The sequence below is a fragment of the Buteo buteo genome, chromosome 7, assembly GCF_964188355.1.
Source record: "Buteo buteo chromosome 7, bButBut1.hap1.1, whole genome shotgun sequence".
NCBI classification, from domain to species: domain Eukaryota; kingdom Metazoa; phylum Chordata; class Aves; order Accipitriformes; family Accipitridae; genus Buteo; species Buteo buteo.
Window position 1 is genome coordinate 884701 of NC_134177.1, and position 19576 is coordinate 904276.

Consider the following 19576-nt stretch of genomic DNA (forward strand, 5'->3'; position numbering starts at 1 on the left):
TTAAATCCATTAATTTTGAAAGTGGAACATGCAGGGCATTTAAAATATACATAGGAATGTTTTTCCCCTGTTTTGTATTAACTCAATTTGCTTAATTTACCATACAAAGAGTTTATAGGTGGTATCCTAGTCAGGTGTTCTGTGGGGAAGGGGTAAGACTGCACTGCGCAAGCTTCAGAGGACTTGGGAGGCAGTACAGCCAGCTAATGAAATAATACTTGCTACACGGAAATCTGTAGAAAAGTAGATTTTGATTGGCTTTTACAATAGTCAGGTAAGTCTTACTCATGTTAAAATTATTTCTGTTCAGGATTTTTTAAGGAGATTGACTGTTCTTCATAGTAGCTAAAGCTATTACAGATATTAACCAGTGAGATTCATGTAATCCAACCACTTTGTGGCTACAACTCCATCAGCACTGTGGAAGGAGAGAACAAGTGCACAGCAAACTGTATGTGGTTGATGTCAGGAAGTGATCAAACCAGCACAAAAGCAATCCAAGCTGAGGTTATAGTCTTCAATTAAAAAAAATTTAAAATTCCCCAGGTTGATTGTGATGAGGTAGAATCTGCATTTAGCTCTTGGCACTCGAATACTTTCTCACTGACGAGCGTCTTGTGTGCTAATCAGCTGCTGCCGAGAGATGTTACTGCATGCGGTTCAGGTGCTGCTGTCACATCAGGACTGAGGAGGTTCACTGCGGTATCTTACAGGCCCAAAAGAGACGTGTTACCGTTCTTGGATTTTTTTATTATTTTAGATGATGTAAAGAGCCGGATTGTTCATGAGGCAGAGGACAGTTACACTGAACCCTTCATACATCCGTCAGACTTTCTGTAATGAACGAAGAGACCGCTTCCTTCCAACAGCCCTGGCTTCAGCCATGCCGTCTCTGGTCCGCTCCAGCGGCATCAGGCAGTGCTGGGCGCTGCGGCTGCGGGACAAGCTGGGACTGTAGGGACAGCGCCATTTCTTCCAGGAGACAGATAGGTCCCCAATTTCCAAATTTTAGGGGAAAGGCTGCATTGCATGTATTTTGACCTCTCAGTCCTGACATTAATCTCTCTCTTAGGAAGAAAATAAGAAATGCTGAGCTTTAGTTACTGGCTTAGTCTTCTAAAGATTTATTTGACCAGTCCAATCTGTGATTCATTACTGTAAAATGCGTGGGTAACCACTTCCTACCATTGTGAAGGCATTTTTCCCTTATGTACAGAAGGTTGCTTCTTAGACCCATCTGCTGAATTGAGAAATCAGAATTCTAAATTTATATGCAAATTGAGACAATTGTTTTCTAGTGAGAAGTCTTTAAAAAATGCTTTTGAGACGATATGAAAATTATACCAAATTATACACACAGTCTGTACACTTTTGCTAAACAGCACTAAACAGAGCTTACTCTCGTTTAAAAATGAGAACAAAGTTGTTCTGGATGTTATCATCCCACAGTTCTGCAAAAGACTGTGTGAAACAGAGCTGTATTATTAAAAATACTTCACTACTTGTTTCATCATTGAATATTTATTAAAAAAATACTAAATAGTCAAACATATTAAGAAGGTAATCTGCATCACAGTAAAATCTGCTCTTTGGTTCTCAGATACTCTTGCTTTATGTGATCCATGCTCATGATAGTCATACAAAGTGGACAATGTTAAACTAATACGAAGAAGTCTATCCTTTACTGGAGATCTCTAGGTACATTTCCAGAAAGTAATTTTATTTGATAGTCTAAATGTTTGCTAGCAGAGCAAAAGTGCCTTAACTTTGTTTTAATTTAAATCCATTTAATCACTGAAAGAACCAATGTTAGGTAATAATGCTAGATCTAATTTTCCCCAAGTTCTTCCTCACTTTTTTTGCATGGTCATTGCAGATTGAATGCTGTAAATGTATTTAGGCACTTAAGACGCCTATGGCTGCCTTTGATTAAACTTACTCCAAGAATGAACTCAGTCCAGCTGTAGACTTTGTTAACAGTCATTCATGCTGTATTTCTTACTCAAATGACGTGAACATATGTTACTGTGAAATCGCTGCCAAGATGGTTCTTCGCTGTGCACTTGTACGCGCCAGAATCTGAGGGCTGGGGATTCTGGATGACTAACGTCCCTGGGGGGTGAAGCAGTTCACTCCCAGGTGCTCGGCTTTGGTGACCTGTAGGGAGTACCGAGTGGTCAGGTAGTTCCCAGGTAATTTCTGGTTTTGGTATTCCCAGTGCTACGCAGTGGAGCTGAAGTGCTGCACCAGGCATCGTGTGTATGGTCTGCGGTGGTCTGTTCGTAATCCTCGGGGGATAGGCTACAATAACAACAGGAACAGTTATGGAGGAGTCTCCGGCGTTGTTGTGGGCCTTACACACGTAATTTCCTCTGTCGTGAATGGTGGCTTCTCGTATAACCAAAGTACCGTTTTCCAGCAGAATGTATTTCCAGTTGATCTGCGGTCGATCCAGCACATAGCCACCTGGCAGAGTCCATGCTGTATTTGGTTTGGGACTCCCATCAGACAGGCAGTGAAGCGATAATGACTCCCCGCTAATGCCCTTCACTGGCCCCGTTGGATGAGTGAGAATATTGGGCTTCTGGCCAACCTCCAAGATGATCAGCTTTTCAATGTAGCCAACTTTGTTCCTAGCAGCACAGCGATACTTTCCTGCTTTGCCTCCATCAGGATTATAGATGGTAAGGGTACCGTTGCTTCCTGTGAGAAACTGGGAAGTCTTGATGCCACTGGAAAACCATGTGCCATTAGGCAACATCCAACTGATGTCAGGTGGAGGGTTTCCATCCACAGAACAATTCAAGGTGGTGGTTTTCCCAGGCTTGGCTGTTATTTTTTCATTGAATGGATTTTTAAATATCGGTCGTCTTAGCATTTCTAATACCTCCAGCTGCACCACCAACATACTCTCTCCCCCATCATTACGTGCCACACAGATAAACTCTGCTGTGTCAGAAGGCCTTATATTCCGAATCTCAAGTGTCCCATTTTTGTGTACTACAATCCTGCTCCCATAATATGGAGCTGTTAGGAAAATATTATCAGGCATGATCCACATAATCTGAGGGGGAGGTGTCCCTTCTGCCCTACAGTCAATTTGTTTCTTTGAATGCCTCACTGCCGTCACTTTCATGATTGTTTTGTTCACATATAAACCATTTATGATAGGTGGTTTAGCAACAACATCCAGTTTATACAATTTTGTATCGTCCCCTCCAGGATTACGAGCAACACACATATACTCCCCAGCATCTAACAGTTTGACTTGACTGACTGATAGAGAACCATTGGCGTGCAGGAAGTGTCTGGCTGTTGACGAGGAGATCATGTCACTGGAAGGTAGCAACCAGAATATTTTTGGCTTGGGTTCTCCAACAGCTTCACAGTCCAGTAATGCTATACCTCCAGCTTTCACTTTAACGTATGTCTTGTAATTGTGCTTTATCTGAGGGGCTGCCATGATGACCGTGATGCGTATCTTCATTTCATCTCTTCCCAGTGTGTTTTCAGCGTAGCAGGTATAATCTCCTCCTTCTGTTACTCCCACTTTGTTGAGATACAGAGTTCCATTGTCAAAGAGGACGTATCTGCGAGACCTGTGTCCGCTGTCATCTGCCAGCATCGCATTATTGATCACTGTACCATCTGGCAAGCTCCAGGATATTTCTGGTGCGGGTGACCCAGAGGCCTTGCAGTCCACTCTGAAATCTTTTCCGTATGGCACCAGTTTCTTGAAATGCTGTTTCGGGTCAATCTTGGCTGGTTTCATTGTGATGCTGACTTTCATCAGTATCAGATCATCTCCAATTTTGTTTCTTGCAACACACAAATAGTCACCTGCATCCTTTTCAGTAACTGCCTCAATAACCAAGGATCCGTTAGGGTAGACATGGATTCGACTTCCCATTCTGTTGGCAGGGGATGGATAAAGAGGAAAAGAATTATGGAACAGAATGCTGGAGGTGAATACTGAGCATTGAAAGTGACGGACAGTATTAACAGCACGATGCAATGCAGAAGTTCTCTCCAAAGGCACCGTGTCCACATCACCCGCCTACCCAGTGGGTTATAACTGATGTGTTGCCACTTTTGTTGTTATGTGGATGTGCACGTGCTCGCTGACTCTGTGTCGGTGCACAAAGCTGCCTCTGCCTTGCTGAAAACTGTTCTGTGAACAAATGAGCCTGTTGAACTTTGTCCCTCATCCCACCAGCTTCTGCTCCTCTCCCTCGTGCTTCTCCTTGCAGATAACCCGCAGCACTTGCCCCTGGCCAGGAGTAGCTGGCAGTGCTGCTACATTTTGTCCAGAACAACACTTGGCACCAAGTGATTACTCTCTAGCTGCCTTTCCTGCAGCAGGGCACAGACCTGGATCTCCCTCCTCAGCCCAGCTGCGAGTTCTCATGAGCCTGCTAGGAACATCCTGATCTGGGACTGCCTCTCCCAAAGTGAAGGTGAAGTGTTACTGGCAGGGGGAGACCCTCAAAGGTAGACTCGGCAGAGACTACCAAAGCCTCTTCCTCCTCAGTTCTACTTCACAAATCTCTTATAACTTTTCCTCCTATAAAATGACAAATTCAGCCAGTGCATGATTAACATTAGTTTCTTAATTCAAATATGACTTGTATAAATTTTGGTAAGACCTCACCCACTTGTGACAATTGATGTGATGGGTTAGTAGATGTATAATAACAAGCCATCATCACAGATGTTTCACCACTGTTAAACATTTAAAAGTGTATTTAGTTTACAATGTTTTGTTTCAGTGATGTAACAGTCTCTTATGCAAGCACCAGAGAAGACAGCGTTTGAAGTTTCAAAGAGGTGAGGGGAAAAAAAAAGACTCCTACCTGTGCCACTGGTCAACAACTGCCTTGGAGGGTAACCTCCAGATGATCCTGGGCTTTGGCTCCCCAGTCGCTGTGCAGTTCAGAAGCAACTTATCCCCAAAATTCAACTGAGTCATTTCTTGAGAGGCAGTAGCTATTTTTGGAAGTGTATCTCTGTGTTCCACCACGAGGCTCACCACCCTCCTTTCCGAGCCAGTCGAGCTTGTGGCTATGCACTCGTAATTCCCGCTGTCAGCAGGGGCGATGTTGCTGAGGTGGAGGGTACCATTGGAGAACAGGAACAGCTTTGTGTTTACAAACTGCAGAGGTTTCACCACTGTGCCATCAAAGAGGACCCAGTGGACAGTGGGCTGAGGATTCCCTTTCACGGTGCAAGGGAGCTTCAGGTTTTCCCCCGTCATTCCTTCAACACGTTGCCTCTTCTCTTCCAGAATAGCGGGAGGTGCCGCAATGACCTGCAGTTTTACAACCAGCGTGTCAGTGCCTGCTGGGTTTTTAGCCATGCACATGTAGAGGCCCCTGTCATAAACGGTGACTTCCTTGATAATTAGAGTGCCGTCTGGTTCCACATGAACTTTGTTATTTCCTGCGGAAGAGTCGGAGATGTGTGTTTTATTTGCTAGAACCCAGGAGATGGTGGGAGGAGGCCTGCCCTCAGCTTTGCACTTCACTGCCACGGGCTTTCCGGAGTGAGCGGTGAGGAGCTGCCACCTTCCACCAGTGATGCGGGGCGGGTAGGCCACTACCGACAAGGTGACCAGGAGCCGTGCCGTGCCATGCGGGTTGGCCGCGGTGCACAGGTACTGCCCACGGTCCTCCAGGCTCGCCTGGGTGATGGAGAGCGTGCCGTTGGCAAACACCATCCATCTGCTGTCACCTCGGCCTCCTAGAGCATCGGTCCCTACAGAGGCAAGGGGACAACAGCACAGCACGTCAGAATCTCTCTCTTCTGTTTCTTTTTACTCTGTCCCTGAAAACACTTTCCCTATCCTGATCTACTTTGCCCAAATAACCAAGACGCTAGTGGTAAGAAAGAGAGAAATAACAGTATTTTGCATATACAGTGACAAAGCTTTAAGGTAAAAACAAAGCTTAGTCCTCACTAGAGACAAAGTTTGGATAAAGCAGATGGGGCTTTGCATATTCAGAAATATTTTGGCATAGCTTTGATTTGATGGTTTGTTAACACAGACAGATTTTTCTCTTCACTCATCTCACTGTTCTGAAATAGCAGGTAACATACAATAAATACTGAAATCTTCCCACAATAAGCACAGAATTATAGTTAAATATAGATCATATATTTCTTTTTTTATTATTTCCCTAGAGAACTGTTTCATAATTAGCAGTAAGACACTTCAAGTGTGCTGGAATATCTTTCTTTTTCACTGTTTCCAAGCTCAGCTTTTCACTGATATTTCACGGTACTCCTAAATGAAGCAATACTTGAGTTTGGCACACAAAACATCTGCCAAATGACAAGACTATAATGGAAGGTAAACTCTAGAGAGGTTTATCAAGCTTACCTGACAATATCTTGGTCCACTGTATTGTTGGATGAGGGTTACCAGTAGCTTCACAAGGAATAAAAGCATCTGAATTAGCTAGCACGGTAAAAGCAGCTAATTTTCCTCCAATTATTCTGGGCTTTGCAAAATGATTTCTACTTAAAGACTCCAAGGCTACAGGATTGGTGGTGATAGTTTCTTGACCTTGTCTCTTTTCAGACCAGCCTTTGACAGAACTGTCCTTGTCCCTTCCCCACAGAGGAGCACGCGGAGTCGCCATCTGTGATGACTTCAGTGTGGTCAGTGTATTGACAGTTAATGTGTTGCCTCTCTCTGTGACTTCAGCAAAGGGCTTCTGCCAGAATTTGATTCCTGCTCCCAGAGGTGAGGTGGTTCTCGCAGTACGTGCAGGCGTCACGGCTGCTGTTGGGGCTGGCAGTGGGGTGGGATGCTGAGCGCTGCGAGGAGCGATGTCTGTGTTTGCAGCAGGAGCACTTGACTCGGTGCTGGCTGGGACTGTGGGCTGGGCTACGTGGTTTTCTTGGATAACCCTCTGTTCCGTTTTCAGACGTGAGTTTTCACCTGCCGTTGCGGTGGTGGCTTTGGTTTGCTGAGTCGGTTCTGACCCAGATGTTGCACAGACTGTGGCAGGTCGTGCGCTTGTGGTGCTGGAAGGTTGGATTGGCATGGTGGGGCTCTGAGGAGTACGACTGCTGGGTGGTAACGTGGCTGACTGGATGTTCCTCCGTGTGACAGGGGTCACCGATGTCTGCGTGGCTGCTGTGGGCACGTGCTGAGGTACCACTGGTACGTTAAGGATCCACAGTGCTGGCACTTCTGTCACCGAGACTGCGCTTGCACTCTCAGCGAGAGGTTTTGCAGGCATAAAACTTGTAGGCGTAGTTCCCGATTTAACTGTTGTCATGACAGGCGTGGCTGTATTCACTGAGAGAATCGCTGCAGCGCTGCGGCCGGCAGTCAGGCTTTGTGAAGTAGATGTTTTAGGGGGCCTCTTCCTCCTCTGACTTCTCTTTCTTCCCACTCTGAATATTTTACTTTTGGTGTCACTTTGAGGAGTACTAATAGGTGTAACTGTTGGCTTCAGACTTGTTACATCCATTTCTTCAGTTGCGCTAGTTGCAAGATTAGAGTAAGAATGCGGTTTTGCAGTGGGAAGATGTTCTTCTGACTTACCATTGCCATAATGAATGGGTTTGTTTAAAGACAGGAAGCCACTGCTGTGATTCCCACCTGTTGAAATAGGCGTACAGTGCAAAGGAGATGTTTTGCACGTAGATAATGCTGCCATAATTTTAGGAAGCATGGACGATACCTCTGTTGATGGAAATCTATCTGTCCGTTGTTTTGGTAGCTTCTTCAGAACCACTTTTTGTGTACCATTTCCAAAGAGATGTTCCCAAGTAATTTTTCCTCTTTGGGAATTTTTTGGTGAGGTTCTAGGCTTAATGCTGGGTGAGACCGATTCAAGGGTGGAAGATGTCTCAGCGCTTGTGGTATGTGTAATTTCTGTAGCAATATGAGCTGTGTGAATTCCCATTGTTGGTAGTCTGATGCTAAAAGGTTGGATATCAGCATTTGTCTGAAATGGAGCACTGCTCTCTAATTTCCATTGAGGATTATCTTGGGTGCCCCTTGTAATGAAAGGCGTGACTGTTGTCGTAGCTTTTTGCCTTGCGCTAGGTTCACTTTCCTCTTCCCTGAGGAATGCTGTCTTTTGATGAGTACCCACTGGGTGCTCCAATAGCATATTCATGGTAGAGGGGGAGGACAGAGGTGCTTCTGGGCTAAGTGGGTTGATGGAGCTGCTTGAATTATTTAAGGTTGGTAAATTTGATACATATTTCATATTCAGTTGAACATCTGCAGTCACAGTCGTACTTCCTCTGACAGATCCTGGCCTCCCAAAACTGTATCTGTGCTCTTTCGTACTTGGAATACGTCCTGGTCTAACAATTTGTCTCCTACCAGAAATTTTCCTTCGTCTTCCATATTGCTGCTGGCCCTGGGGTGTGTGCGTTGTAACGTCCTGAATAATCTGAATTTGCTGATGAGTAATGATAGTTGAGGCCAATGGTGGCTTAGGAGTTACTTGTTTCTGAGTACTATGAAAATAAATGTGACCAAATTCAGGACTTGGTTCACTGACAGTCACTACAGATATCTGGTGATCTGTTTTGGTGGAAATCTTATCAATAGACTCAGTAAAAACATGTAGCTTGTCCATTGCATTTTGGGAAGTTACAGACTTGCTGGTGTCTGTAACATCTGTCATGGGTGTTGTAGATACAGATTTTAAATGCTGGTTATTACTTTGCCCAGAATATACTGACCTTTGCCCAGCAGGGAAGAGTGTAGATGTTCTGCTTGCTCCATTTGATATAGCTGATTGTTTAATACCATTTGCTGATATTTGACTTAAATCAGATCTTTCCCATGAGTTTGTAGGTGTTAGATGTGTTTGTGGCCTTCTGCTGTCAGATGACACAGACTGTGAGAAAGGAGAGGGTAGGGGAGTTACTGCCTCTGCAACCAGGAGAGAGGTTGTCCTAGCAGGAGTGTTACTTGCAGTTGTCTCAGGCCCTGCAGTTATCACGCTTTCCATTGCTCTCCCCAGAGTAGATACAGTGGCTGTCTCTGTTAGTGGCATCGTGAATTCTTCTTCTGGAGATACAAGATCACCAGATGTTTCCTCCTCATGCTCAGGTACTTCTGAGAACTTACTGACTTGAATAGGTGGTTTTGTTGCAACTTCTCCTCGTTTTTCTATCAACATCGAGTTCCTCTTTGTTTTCTCCAACAAGGCTGCCCAGCGCTGTGGATCAACTCTCCTGGCTGAGGAAACAAACTGTCTTCTGTGTCCTCGAAACTGCCTGCTTATTTTGTCCCTGTAGGGCCTGTAAGTCATCTTCCCGTAGCTGTTCCTTTTGTGTGCACTCTGCGCGACCTGATTTCTGGATGCTGAGGCAGCAGATTCCTGATTAGCTGTCAGGGTAGCCAGAGTAGCTAAAGGCTGTTTCTGTGTTGTAGCAGAGGCCAGCATTGCATTACCAGAGCCATCACCCTCTTCCCATTCTCCCACATCTACATGCTTTTTCTTTAGAGTGGTTTTATCCTTTCTAACTAGCACTTGGAAAACCAAAAGATCAACACCATACTGGTTGGCTGCAACACACTGAAAGTAGCCACTGTCTCGCTCTGTTACTCCTTGTATTCTCAAGGTACCATTGTCAAAAATATGTTTGTTTCTTACAGAATGATGAAGAATTGCATGCTCAGGTAACACCCAACTAATGGCAGCATCTGGAACAGCAGTGGAGGTACAGGGAAGGTAAAGTGTGCTGCCAACACACGTAGAACGTTGGGCTCCATTTACACTATTGTGTTCCACATAGGGATCGACCACAGTAATCCTAAATGTGAGAGTATCTGCATCGTTGTAATTTGTGCCTATGCAGTGGTAAAGCCCAGTGTCAAAAGTATCAGCTGTCCGTAATGTGAATGTTCCAGTTTTAACTACTATGATTCTTCCATCCTCACTGATATAAGGAGCTCTAACTTTGCTCCCATCAGCCAATATCCACTCTATTGCAGGAGCTGGTTCTCCAATTGCTTGGCACTCTAGTTCTACGGTCCCCCCGACTAAAACAGTGTGCTCTGTCTGTGTTTTGTTGTCCCTGGAGATGATGGTCCAGTTATTTCTCACCTGTTTTTTGTCAGTACTGGGCAAAATAATCTGAGCATCCGTAAAGTACTGGATGTGCAATGTGTTAAGTGTGGTTGCTGTCCTGTCTAGCTGTAATGCCACTTTGCTTTGCATTAACCACGATGGTTCAGCTCTCAGTTCAGTCTCTATATTGGTAAAAAGTTCATCTTTTTCAGAGTAGATTTGTTTATATTTGTAACTAATAAAAGGCACATTAGTTGCTAGGACATTCCTTTCCAGTTTTAAGGGGGAATTACTGTACAGTGCCAGTATGCTCCATAGCTGCTGAATATGTTCATAATCAATGCCACACACAAGAAATGCTGAGAATGATGTTTTGAGTACTGTACTGTTGCCATCTTTGTCGAATGAGATGGGAGACATTTCTTTAGGTTTTTGGATGGTGCAAACCAAGTTACCTCGACTTCCTGCTTGGTCAGTCATGTTCAAAACCATGGATCCTATAGGAGCTATGAAGTCCTTGGGAGATATGGAACTGAAATCCCCATCATCTGTCACTGTGAGGTTTTTAAATTTCAGGGAGTCATGTATGGCTGGCTTAGTGCAGGTTAAAGATGCAGAAGGAATATCCAGTAAGCTTTTCCCATTACGATTTTTGGGACTAGCACAAACTGGGCATTGCTGACCACCAGAACTTCTGTCTTTTTTGCACTTTATAACATCTGAAGGGAAGAAAAATGCAGTAAGCTTTTGTGATAATTTTTAGTATTAAAAAGGACATATAGCTACCAGCAAGTTGTCTCTTGAATAAAATATTAACAAAGTTTATCTTAAAGTAACCTATGAAAAGCTAAATTAACCTAAGAAAAACTATGAATTTTCTCTGATGAAACCGCTCAAGGACTGTTGCAGCTCAGTGTGGTGCCCTTCCATCCCAGTGGTTTTACACCGTGCCAGGAGGGCTCTGCTGTGGTACATGGCCTTAGCTTTGTCCTGAGACACAGGCTCTAGCAGTTTGGGGCTAACATTACGCTATCACGTGCAAACTCTACTCAGGGCAGCAACAGAGAAAGTCCTCAAGTCCTGTTCCTTATTTCTTTTTCAAAGAATTGAGTACAATGTGGCCTTCGCTCTTGGCAGTTACATAAAAATTAGCTTCCTTGTTCCCTGTGGATTCTTGTGGGGCACAGAAGCTTCAGACTGGCCAAGGAAAACGTTCTGTTAAGGGAAGCTGCACTTGGGAATGGGTTACGACCACTAGATTAATTTAATCTGGGAAAACTGAATGGTATTAATCTGTTTATCCCAATTACCTGCACCTACAAAACGCCTGTCTTCCCGTCTTTTCTGGGATAATAAATAAATAAATAAAGGACAATTATCTTTATCAGAAAGAATGAGATGCTGTAACATGATTAAAAAGCATAAACAAAGCCTTCGGCTCACCTGGTCTCTCTTTTGCCCATTCTGCAAACCACTGTAGATTGCAATCACAGGACCATGGGTTTCCATGAAGGTAAATGCTCTCCAGCTCAGACATGTAGGAAAACAGTTCTTGTGGTAGTGAAGTCAACACATTGTCAGACAAATATATGTGCTTCACGAAGGATATTTTAAATATTTGGCTATAGCGCAAGGTGACAAAAGTATCTGGATGAAGCTGCTTAAGTAGATTTCCTTCCAAGTGGACCAACCTCAGTGATGTGAGTCCATAGAAAACATTGGGATTTACAAATTCAATTTTATTGTGGTCCATATGCAACCGTACCAAGCTCTTCAGACCATAAAAAACATCCTGCTGAAGTACTCTGACCTTGTTATAACTCATTTTTAAGACCTGTTGATGAAAAAGTAACAAGTGTATAATATTAACCCACGTTATATTGTTATAAGACTCCTAACAAATTTTGATTGATGATTACTCTGTGAAGTGAAGGTACTTCACCAGATCAGTAATGCGAGTGATTGGAAAAAAACTGAGTAGGAGGAATTATTTTTAAATGCAATGCTAGTTGCAGGACTACAAGGATGCTTTCTTGTTCCAACAGTCCATCAGGGTGACACTTCTGCAGTCACATTTACAAAACACAGTGATTAAAAATAAAATAAAGCAATGCTTATTTCTCACTCAAAAAAATCTCAAGTAAACCACATTTATGAAAAGGGTAAGCAGAATTTGACCATAAATTGTGGTAGTGATTTTTGTTCCAGCCAGTGTTACCACTATAAAAATGCATGCAACGGTCCATTTTGTTTTATGTTTAACCAACAGAACTGCTAAGTGTGTTCCCAGTTTCAGGATTTGGGTCATTTGAGATGCGTACTTACCAAACCTCAACTCTCAGGTGCCATTTTGTTGCTGACAGGTTAAAAGTCAAATTCGTAACTATGAGATGAACAAATGTGGCATATTGCTAAAGTATTAAATATGGTACCCAAGACACCCTTTTTGTTGTTACTTTTCCTGTTAGAATTATACTGTTATGGTCATGAATTCTGTATTTTGAATATTAATTAGGAAAAACAGTACAAAACCACGATAACATGCAAGTTTATTTTATTTGCCAAATATAATTCCATTAAAGCTATCTGTATGTGTTGCCATCGTGCTTGTTGATAAAGGAGGAAAAGCCTATAGGACTCCATATTTTATTAAGTCGGTTGCAAGGAGTTAACAAGCAAGCTTTCAGGCACAGAACTACCCTTTATGAGGGTTAATGAAACCTGAAGATCTGTATGCTCCAAAGCTTGTCTGGTTTTTGCCTTCCCCCCCCCCCCCCCCCCCCGCGCCCCCTAATCCTCTAAAACCAGCAACTGAGCCAATGCCATGTTTTCTGTCTGAACAGTTCAGGTTTCTCATGTTCTTAGTTCATCACAGCTACAACATTATTATTTCTCTGTAGCAGTTAATAACAGCTCTAGGTGGAAATTTAACTGGACAATAAGTGTTACCTGTACATCAAATTACTTGGGAGTGGTTGTTCCTAAATAATCATCTAAGTACTTCTTTATGTATTGAATATCTGCATGGCACAGTGAGATACGGAGATAGCTCCAGAATCCCTGTATGACACTGTACATTTACTATGTAAATAATAGTATAATACTTTTTACAATGTATGTAAATATATGTAGTATTTTATAAATAGGTAATATTTCAGTTAAAGAACAAAACAGGCATCAAACACTACCTTTTAAAATTCCACAAATATATATAAAATTATAAAACCAAGGAACTGTAGTTTTTTTAAAGCATTAAAATGTTTATATGGAACATGTTCAGTTTCTGTTCAGTAGGAGCATTTTTTTAATGAAGGATAGAAAGAGCCAGGACTATACTGTACTGAAGGGAAAGGCAAATATGGATGAAAAACAATCCTCAAAAAAAACACCCCAGGAATTGACTAACAAATTAACTGAAGACAAGTTTCCTACCACAGATGCAGTACTTGGAGCTCTGCAGTCTTTCTCTCTCGTGTGAAAGAGAGTTTCAGCTGCAGTTGCCCGTTAAGATATTGCTGACAGATATCTACCAATATGTTCATCATGCTCTTTAACCTGTACCTGAATGCCCACCTGTGAAGGAAAGACATTTCCCATTAGGATACTGGATCTTGAAGGCCCTTGTCTTTCACGTGGATACAATAAGAAACAGGAAACCAAAATGCTACAGACCACTGGTCTGCTTCCATTTGTCAGTGTTACTGCAGATTGCTTAAAAGTCATAACAAAAATTAAGATTACGTCATCTCTTAATTAAGATTAGGTCACTTAGTTCTTACCTGTAATGAACATAAATCACTGAACACCTTATCAGGGATTGTATTTATCTCATTGCTGTGCAGCATCAGTAACTCCAGTTTCTCCAGGCCAGAAAAATCTGTTTCCGTCAGTTTAAGCAAGCTGTTGTAACTGTAACAAACATTTCATCCCAGACCTGGGTTTAGTCAGACAGCTAAACTTCACAAGTTTTAAAACAAACAAAGAAAACCAAAACAAAAGAACAACTCTTTGGAAATGCATAAAGGTAGATAGCACTTCTGGTTGCTAAGATGAAATTTTAAGTCATTCCTTCACATTAGCCCCAAATTTGGTAACTTTTTCAGGGCAGCCTTTTGAAGACTGTATTCACAGTGGATAGGGAAAGTAACTGCAAAAATGTGCAGACAAGAATGCCAGTTTTGGGCTTCAGTGCAGAAGAGCAAGGAGCTCCTGTAATGGCAGAGGTTGGTGATACGTTGCTGCCTCTTTCCATCGAGGGCTTTCCCGACACTGCAGTATCACAGAGGGTCCATGAACAAAAGAGCCTCCTTTGCTGCCCACTGAGAACTAGGTAAAACCAAGGGTACTGGGGTGAGCCCTTCCTCCTAGGACCTGAACGACGATGGCTGTGCCTAGCCTATGGTGCAGGTGCGTTCTGCAGAGTGTCTTGCAGTCCCTCCCTGGTCCTTGGCTGGACTATGCTGTCCGCCCTTTCCAGTTGTACCTCTTGAGTTTTAGTTCCACTCCACAGGTGTTCAGTGGTGCACACTACTTGTTAATGCAGACGTAGCCTCAGCCTCCCCTGATTTCCATGAGCATACATACAGTATGGATAGTCTAGGCTGGATTTAAACAGGGAACCAAAAATGAAAGAGAGCGCCCTTTACGTGACAGCTGCACTGCTCTAGGAGGTTTGACCATCGGTCATCTCGAAGTCTATCCAGCGCAGGTATTGACAGTGGCGATGCTACGCTATCCCAGAATTAGCAGGTGGTGTGTAAGCCTTGCAAACACTGAGTACCTACTCTGCGATGCCCTTGACTTCGTGACTACTATCATACTTGCATGACCTGATTAGCTAACGCAGGGACTCTTCTCATAGTGCAGTCACACCTCCTATGCCCTGTGGTGACAAGTTGGATTAATTCACCAGTCAGATAGATGGCCTTTCTGTAGTGGTAATTGATGTATTTCAAACACACGTCCCACACCTCAGGTAACCCACAGTCCTCTAAAAGTACTGGTACTTAATTGTAAGACTCCATATACAGCACTTCTGGACAACATTGACAAAATCAATGGAAGGAAAGGGCAGACAGGAGACGGGAGCTGGGATCTGGATCTGTTGCCTGGAAGCAGAAGGCAGATGAGGGGGAAGACTTCAGTGAAAACTTCCTTTTATATTGTCTGCATACACATATCGATGATTCAAAGGTTATGCATATCAAAACTGATGCAAGGATCAGTCAAATATTGCTGATGGGTCTTGTCATTTGATTGTATGACAAAGGACACTTGCTGGAAGCTGCGTTAATGGGCCAGCCGAGCCTGGGTATAAACCATTCCCTGTTCCTTTTAACCACTTGCAGAACAGAACCATTTTGGAGGCTGAAATGCTCAGACGAGTATTATTTCCCACAAACTTGACAGATAAAAGCATAGATACTAGCATTGTGTGACATTCTAAAGTCACAGCAAAGTCTCTGAAGATTTTAATACACGTACTAATTTTCCAGCCCGCTGTCTGAGCTCTGAACTATCTTTTCCCGGAAAGAATTCTCTCTAGTTCAGACTCCTTCCATGTTACAGATGCAAAATGTTTAGGTAATATAAAAGAATTCCTTTAAGTTCAAAACTTTCTGCAGTTCTCACATGCCCTGTGATACATCCCCCAAACTTCCACTTAGTGCTGGTGGTCTTAGGCTTTGCTAGCTGTGACTGCAGCCGCTTCTGAACACTGCAGAACATTAAGCTCTTAATGTTTATTTACTGCTTTGGTTAGTTTTTAGCCCTAAATCTGGAAACTCTTCATTACTGCTTTGCAAAGTGTTGAAAGGTAACCGGTCAGAATATTTAAAATCTCGATGTTAAACGTACCCGAGGTTGATGCGCTCCACGTTTGGAGGGATGCGCGGTGGGATGGCTGTGAAGTACCGGAACGTGCAGTGCACCTCGGTGGGGACATAGCAGGCGCAGAGCCTGGGACAGGCGATGCCGCCGGGGAGGGCGGCCAGGCAGAGAGCGAGGAGGGTCCCCAGCCACCGGGGTCTGCCTCTGCGGATTGCCTTCATCCTGCAGGAAAATACTAGGCTACCGCCCTTCACAGCAAAAGCAAACAGGCAGATTCCTACAAGGAAAATGAAACACGCAGGCATTTATAGTGACATCCGTGCCGAGTTGCTCAGTTTTAAGCTGTGAGAACAAGAACAACTTTGTAACTGGAAAGAAAAACCAACTGGCAAACCAGCCCCAAACCTCTTGGTTTTCCCCTCAGTGCTTGTATCTGTGCAACGTTCTAAAATGTTTGTCATTTTAAAGAAACAGCCCCACAACTTCTTCATCTTAGTGCGATGCGCCCCGAGTTGTTGCTTACAGGTAAAGTTTTAATTTCTGAAGGAAGCAAACGTGGAAACTGTCGTCTTTGGCTGCCATTACACCGCGACTCCGGTTATGCGGAGCGGCTATAAATCTGCTAGCAATTTATCCTCGGGAAGGAACACGTCAGCTCCTTCCTTGCCAGTAATTATCCCAAGCAAAATTAACTAATTTCAAAGCCCGCGCGCCGAGCCGCCCCGCGGTCGATCCCCCCCCGCCCCCCCCGCCCCGCAGCGCTTCTCCCGGCCCGGCGGCCGCGGACTGCCGCCCGTCCGTCCGTCCGTCCGTCCGCCCGCCCGCCCGTCCGTCCGTCCGTCCGTCCCCACCTGCGCCCGGGAGCCGAGCCCGCCCGGCACCTGGCCGCGGGGCCGCCCGGCGGCGGAGGCCGAGCCCCGCCCGCCCCTACCTGCGCGGCGGCGGCGGGTCCCGCCGGGCCGCGCTGGGGCCGCAGTCCCCGGCGGGGCCGCTCCCTCGGGGCAGAGCCGAGCCGAGCCGGCAGAATCCCGCCGCCGCCGCCGGCTCCTCCTCCCGGGAGGCGCCGCCGCGCTGGTGGGGGGCCGGGGAGGGGGCCGGGACCGCCGGCGGAGCCGCCCGCCCGCCCGCCCGTGCCCCCCGCAGCCGGCGTCCCGGGGCCGGGCGATCCGCGGCCGGGGATGCTGCGGGCCCGGCAGGGCAGCGCCGCTCCGCTCCGCTCCGCTCCGCCGCTCCCGCCCCGTCGCCCCGCCGGGGCCTCCGGGGCCGCGGCGAGGGCGAGCGCAAGGAAGCCGGCCCTCGTAGGTAAGGAGCGGAAGGGCTGAGGTTTGGCATCGGGGGGGAGTCCTGCGGGACCCCTCCAAAACCTGGCTGGTGACTCTTCAGAACGAGCGCTACGCTCGCTTTGGGGGCAGCGAGGTTTGTCCTCCTCGGTAGGCCAAGTCCGTCAGGGCACAGACCTTGCTGGTGTTTGTGACGGCCATAAACCTGACGGGGGGCAGGTTTCTGCTGACAGGATGAGTTGGAAGACGTTAGTAGATACCTTTAACACCCGACTACCTGGCTCTCCGATAGCCCTTGAACTGCTAAACTTTGCAATTGTTTTTTAACAGATGCTTTAATTAATGCCAAATTATTGTATCCTTATGCGGTCAGGGTTAGGAGTTAAACATGAACCCTCTAAGCCACAGGAAGTTTCATCGCTGCCTGCACAAAGTTAAAATGTAGGAGATTTGAGGAAAACCCTGGAAACGTTCAAGGCTGGGCTGGTCGGGGCTCTGAGCAACGTGATCCAGTTGAAGATGTCCCTGCCCGTGGCAGGGGGTGGATGGACTAGATGACCTTCAGAGAGGTCCCTTCCAACGCAAACCATTCTATGATTGTGTGATTCTAAATGCGCGGACAAAGCCCCATAGCTTCTTACTCCCCTCTCTGCCTCTTACTCAATAGTGTTATCTACCAACACCACCACGTGTACTAGCACTGCCGATTTTTGTCCAGCACCTGAGTTTTTCCCACTGAGGCCCAATGCACTTGGCACTCCTTGTCTCTGATTCTTTTCAGTTTTATATTCCTCAGAGATCAGTTGGATGGACATGCAGCAGATGAGTAATTGCGTTAACGGTCCAGCCACAAAATTGTATCTGTGCAGAGCAAACAGCAGCTGAGTTCAGATACTTTGGGTGAGACACACAGATTATTCAGCTGTCACTTAGGTTTATGAGAGTTCCGATTGTATTACACATTTGTGACTCCATCTCTGTGTTCCAAATTAGCAAAGAATCAGTATTGTTTCAGGAAACAAGCTCCTTAACAATGTTACATAAACCCCACGTTCTTTTGCAGAAATACTCCTGTTTATCTGAAATGTGATGCCTCAGGATCCATTGGTGATCATATTTGATGTAGTTGCTAAACATCTTCCACCAAAAAAATGTATATATATGCCAAATACAGAGCAAAGTCTCTACTCTCTGCATGATACTCTGGATAGGTTTGGGCAGACTAATAACCTGTTGCTGCTTTCTGACGGATAAATGTTTGAGCTGTTGTGTCAGTCTCAAATAAATCTGCCTAAGCAATTTCTAATAATTTCTTGCTACTGGTTTGCATATTGTCTGCTGTCGATTTAAAAGATGAGAAGGCAACTGGCTTCAAGGAGTAGAGTGAAATGAGAGGAAACCAGTGTAATCCACATAACATAAACGATGCTGGATTGTGCTCTTGGTGCGTAAGGAAGTCCACAAGGAAGCGGACAATGCCTGGCAACTGACTTCCCATGAACCTTCACACAAGATTGTCATTTATGCCTGGAACTGAGTAGGAATTTTCAGCCAAAATGTTTTTTCTTTTTTCCCTGAGATTTTGCACTTTCCACAGAATTGATATTTTTCTTGGAGAAATGGTAATTTTGCCAAATGTTTCAGTTTTCTCTGAGGAAAGCCAAAGCATCTGAAGTCAGCATGAATCTGCTTACATCTGCCTCTGTGCCAGGGTGCTAAAGAGAAGCTGTAGTATGTGTACCCAAGTCTTTATCTTTTCTCGTCAGCCTCCTTCTAGGACAAACCAAATCTGTTAAGACTGTTTTGGTAAAAATATGTGAAGATTCCTGCAGAATCAAGAAAACCGAATAAGTGCTTCACACTTGTTTCTACACAGGTATCAGCAATAATTCTCTGAGAATGATACACTGAAAGCATTTTTGCCGATTCATATGGCTTGCCTCTTATTTCCATGGGCAGTGTGTGTACTATGTTATTTTGATGATACTGCCACGTTTTGGTGTGTAAACCTATACTATCGTGATGACCGTAAGAAGAAACCAAAACTACAGCAAGTCAAACATTTCTGAAAAAACACCACCCATGTGAACATCAGGTAAAGTTTGCGTATTTATGGCATTTAAATAGGTGCAGTATGCCTGACCTCGATTAAGTGTCTCAATGTTGCCTGCTTATCACAGTAGGCTGACAGTCTTGGTATGATGCTTTCTGAGGTTATCCTCAGAAAGAGTGGATTATGTGCTAAATGGAAATGTTCTTCCAGGGGAAATAAATAAGAAAAGGCTTTTGGAGTATCTATGAGAGTCCCTTCTTGGCAGAGTTTATCTAAAGCCAGGAAGAGGGATTAAGCATATACAGTGGGATTAATCTATTGGAATGGCAAAATAACCCATATGAAGACTACATGGAAAATGGGAA

At 44.7% G+C, this 19576-nt stretch overlaps 1 protein-coding gene across 1 annotated transcript; it reads right to left on the reverse strand.

Moving 5' to 3' along the window:
* Positions 1 to 171: 171 nt before the first annotated feature.
* Positions 172 to 16548, reverse strand: IGSF10 (immunoglobulin superfamily member 10). Its single transcript, XM_075031201.1, has 6 exons — positions 15906 to 16548; positions 13829 to 13958; positions 11493 to 11883; positions 6380 to 10768; positions 4854 to 5754; positions 172 to 3911 (listed from the first exon to the last, which is right to left on the reverse strand). The coding sequence occupies exons 1-6, from the start codon at positions 16181 to 16183 to the stop codon at positions 2003 to 2005; spliced, it is 7998 nt and encodes a 2665-aa protein (XP_074887302.1). The 5' UTR covers positions 16184 to 16548; the 3' UTR covers positions 172 to 2002.
* Positions 16549 to 19576: the final 3028 nt, after the last annotated feature.

What these genes read in the sequence shown, in the direction of transcription:
- IGSF10 (XM_075031201.1), bottom strand. Translation starts at nt 16,183, where the DNA reads ATGCCTGCGTGTTTCATTTTCCTTGTAGGAATCTGCCTGTTTGCTTTT. An exon ending in ATGGGCAAAAGAGAGACCAG is followed by an intron (nt 10,769 to 11,492) that starts GTGAGCCGAAGG and finishes TCTTCCCTTCAG; the next exon opens with ATGTTATAAAGTGCAAAAAA. An exon ending in GTTGTTGACCAGTGGCACAG is followed by an intron (nt 3,912 to 4,853) that starts GTAGGAGTCTTT and finishes CCCTGCCAACAG; the next exon opens with AATGGGAAGTCGAATCCATG.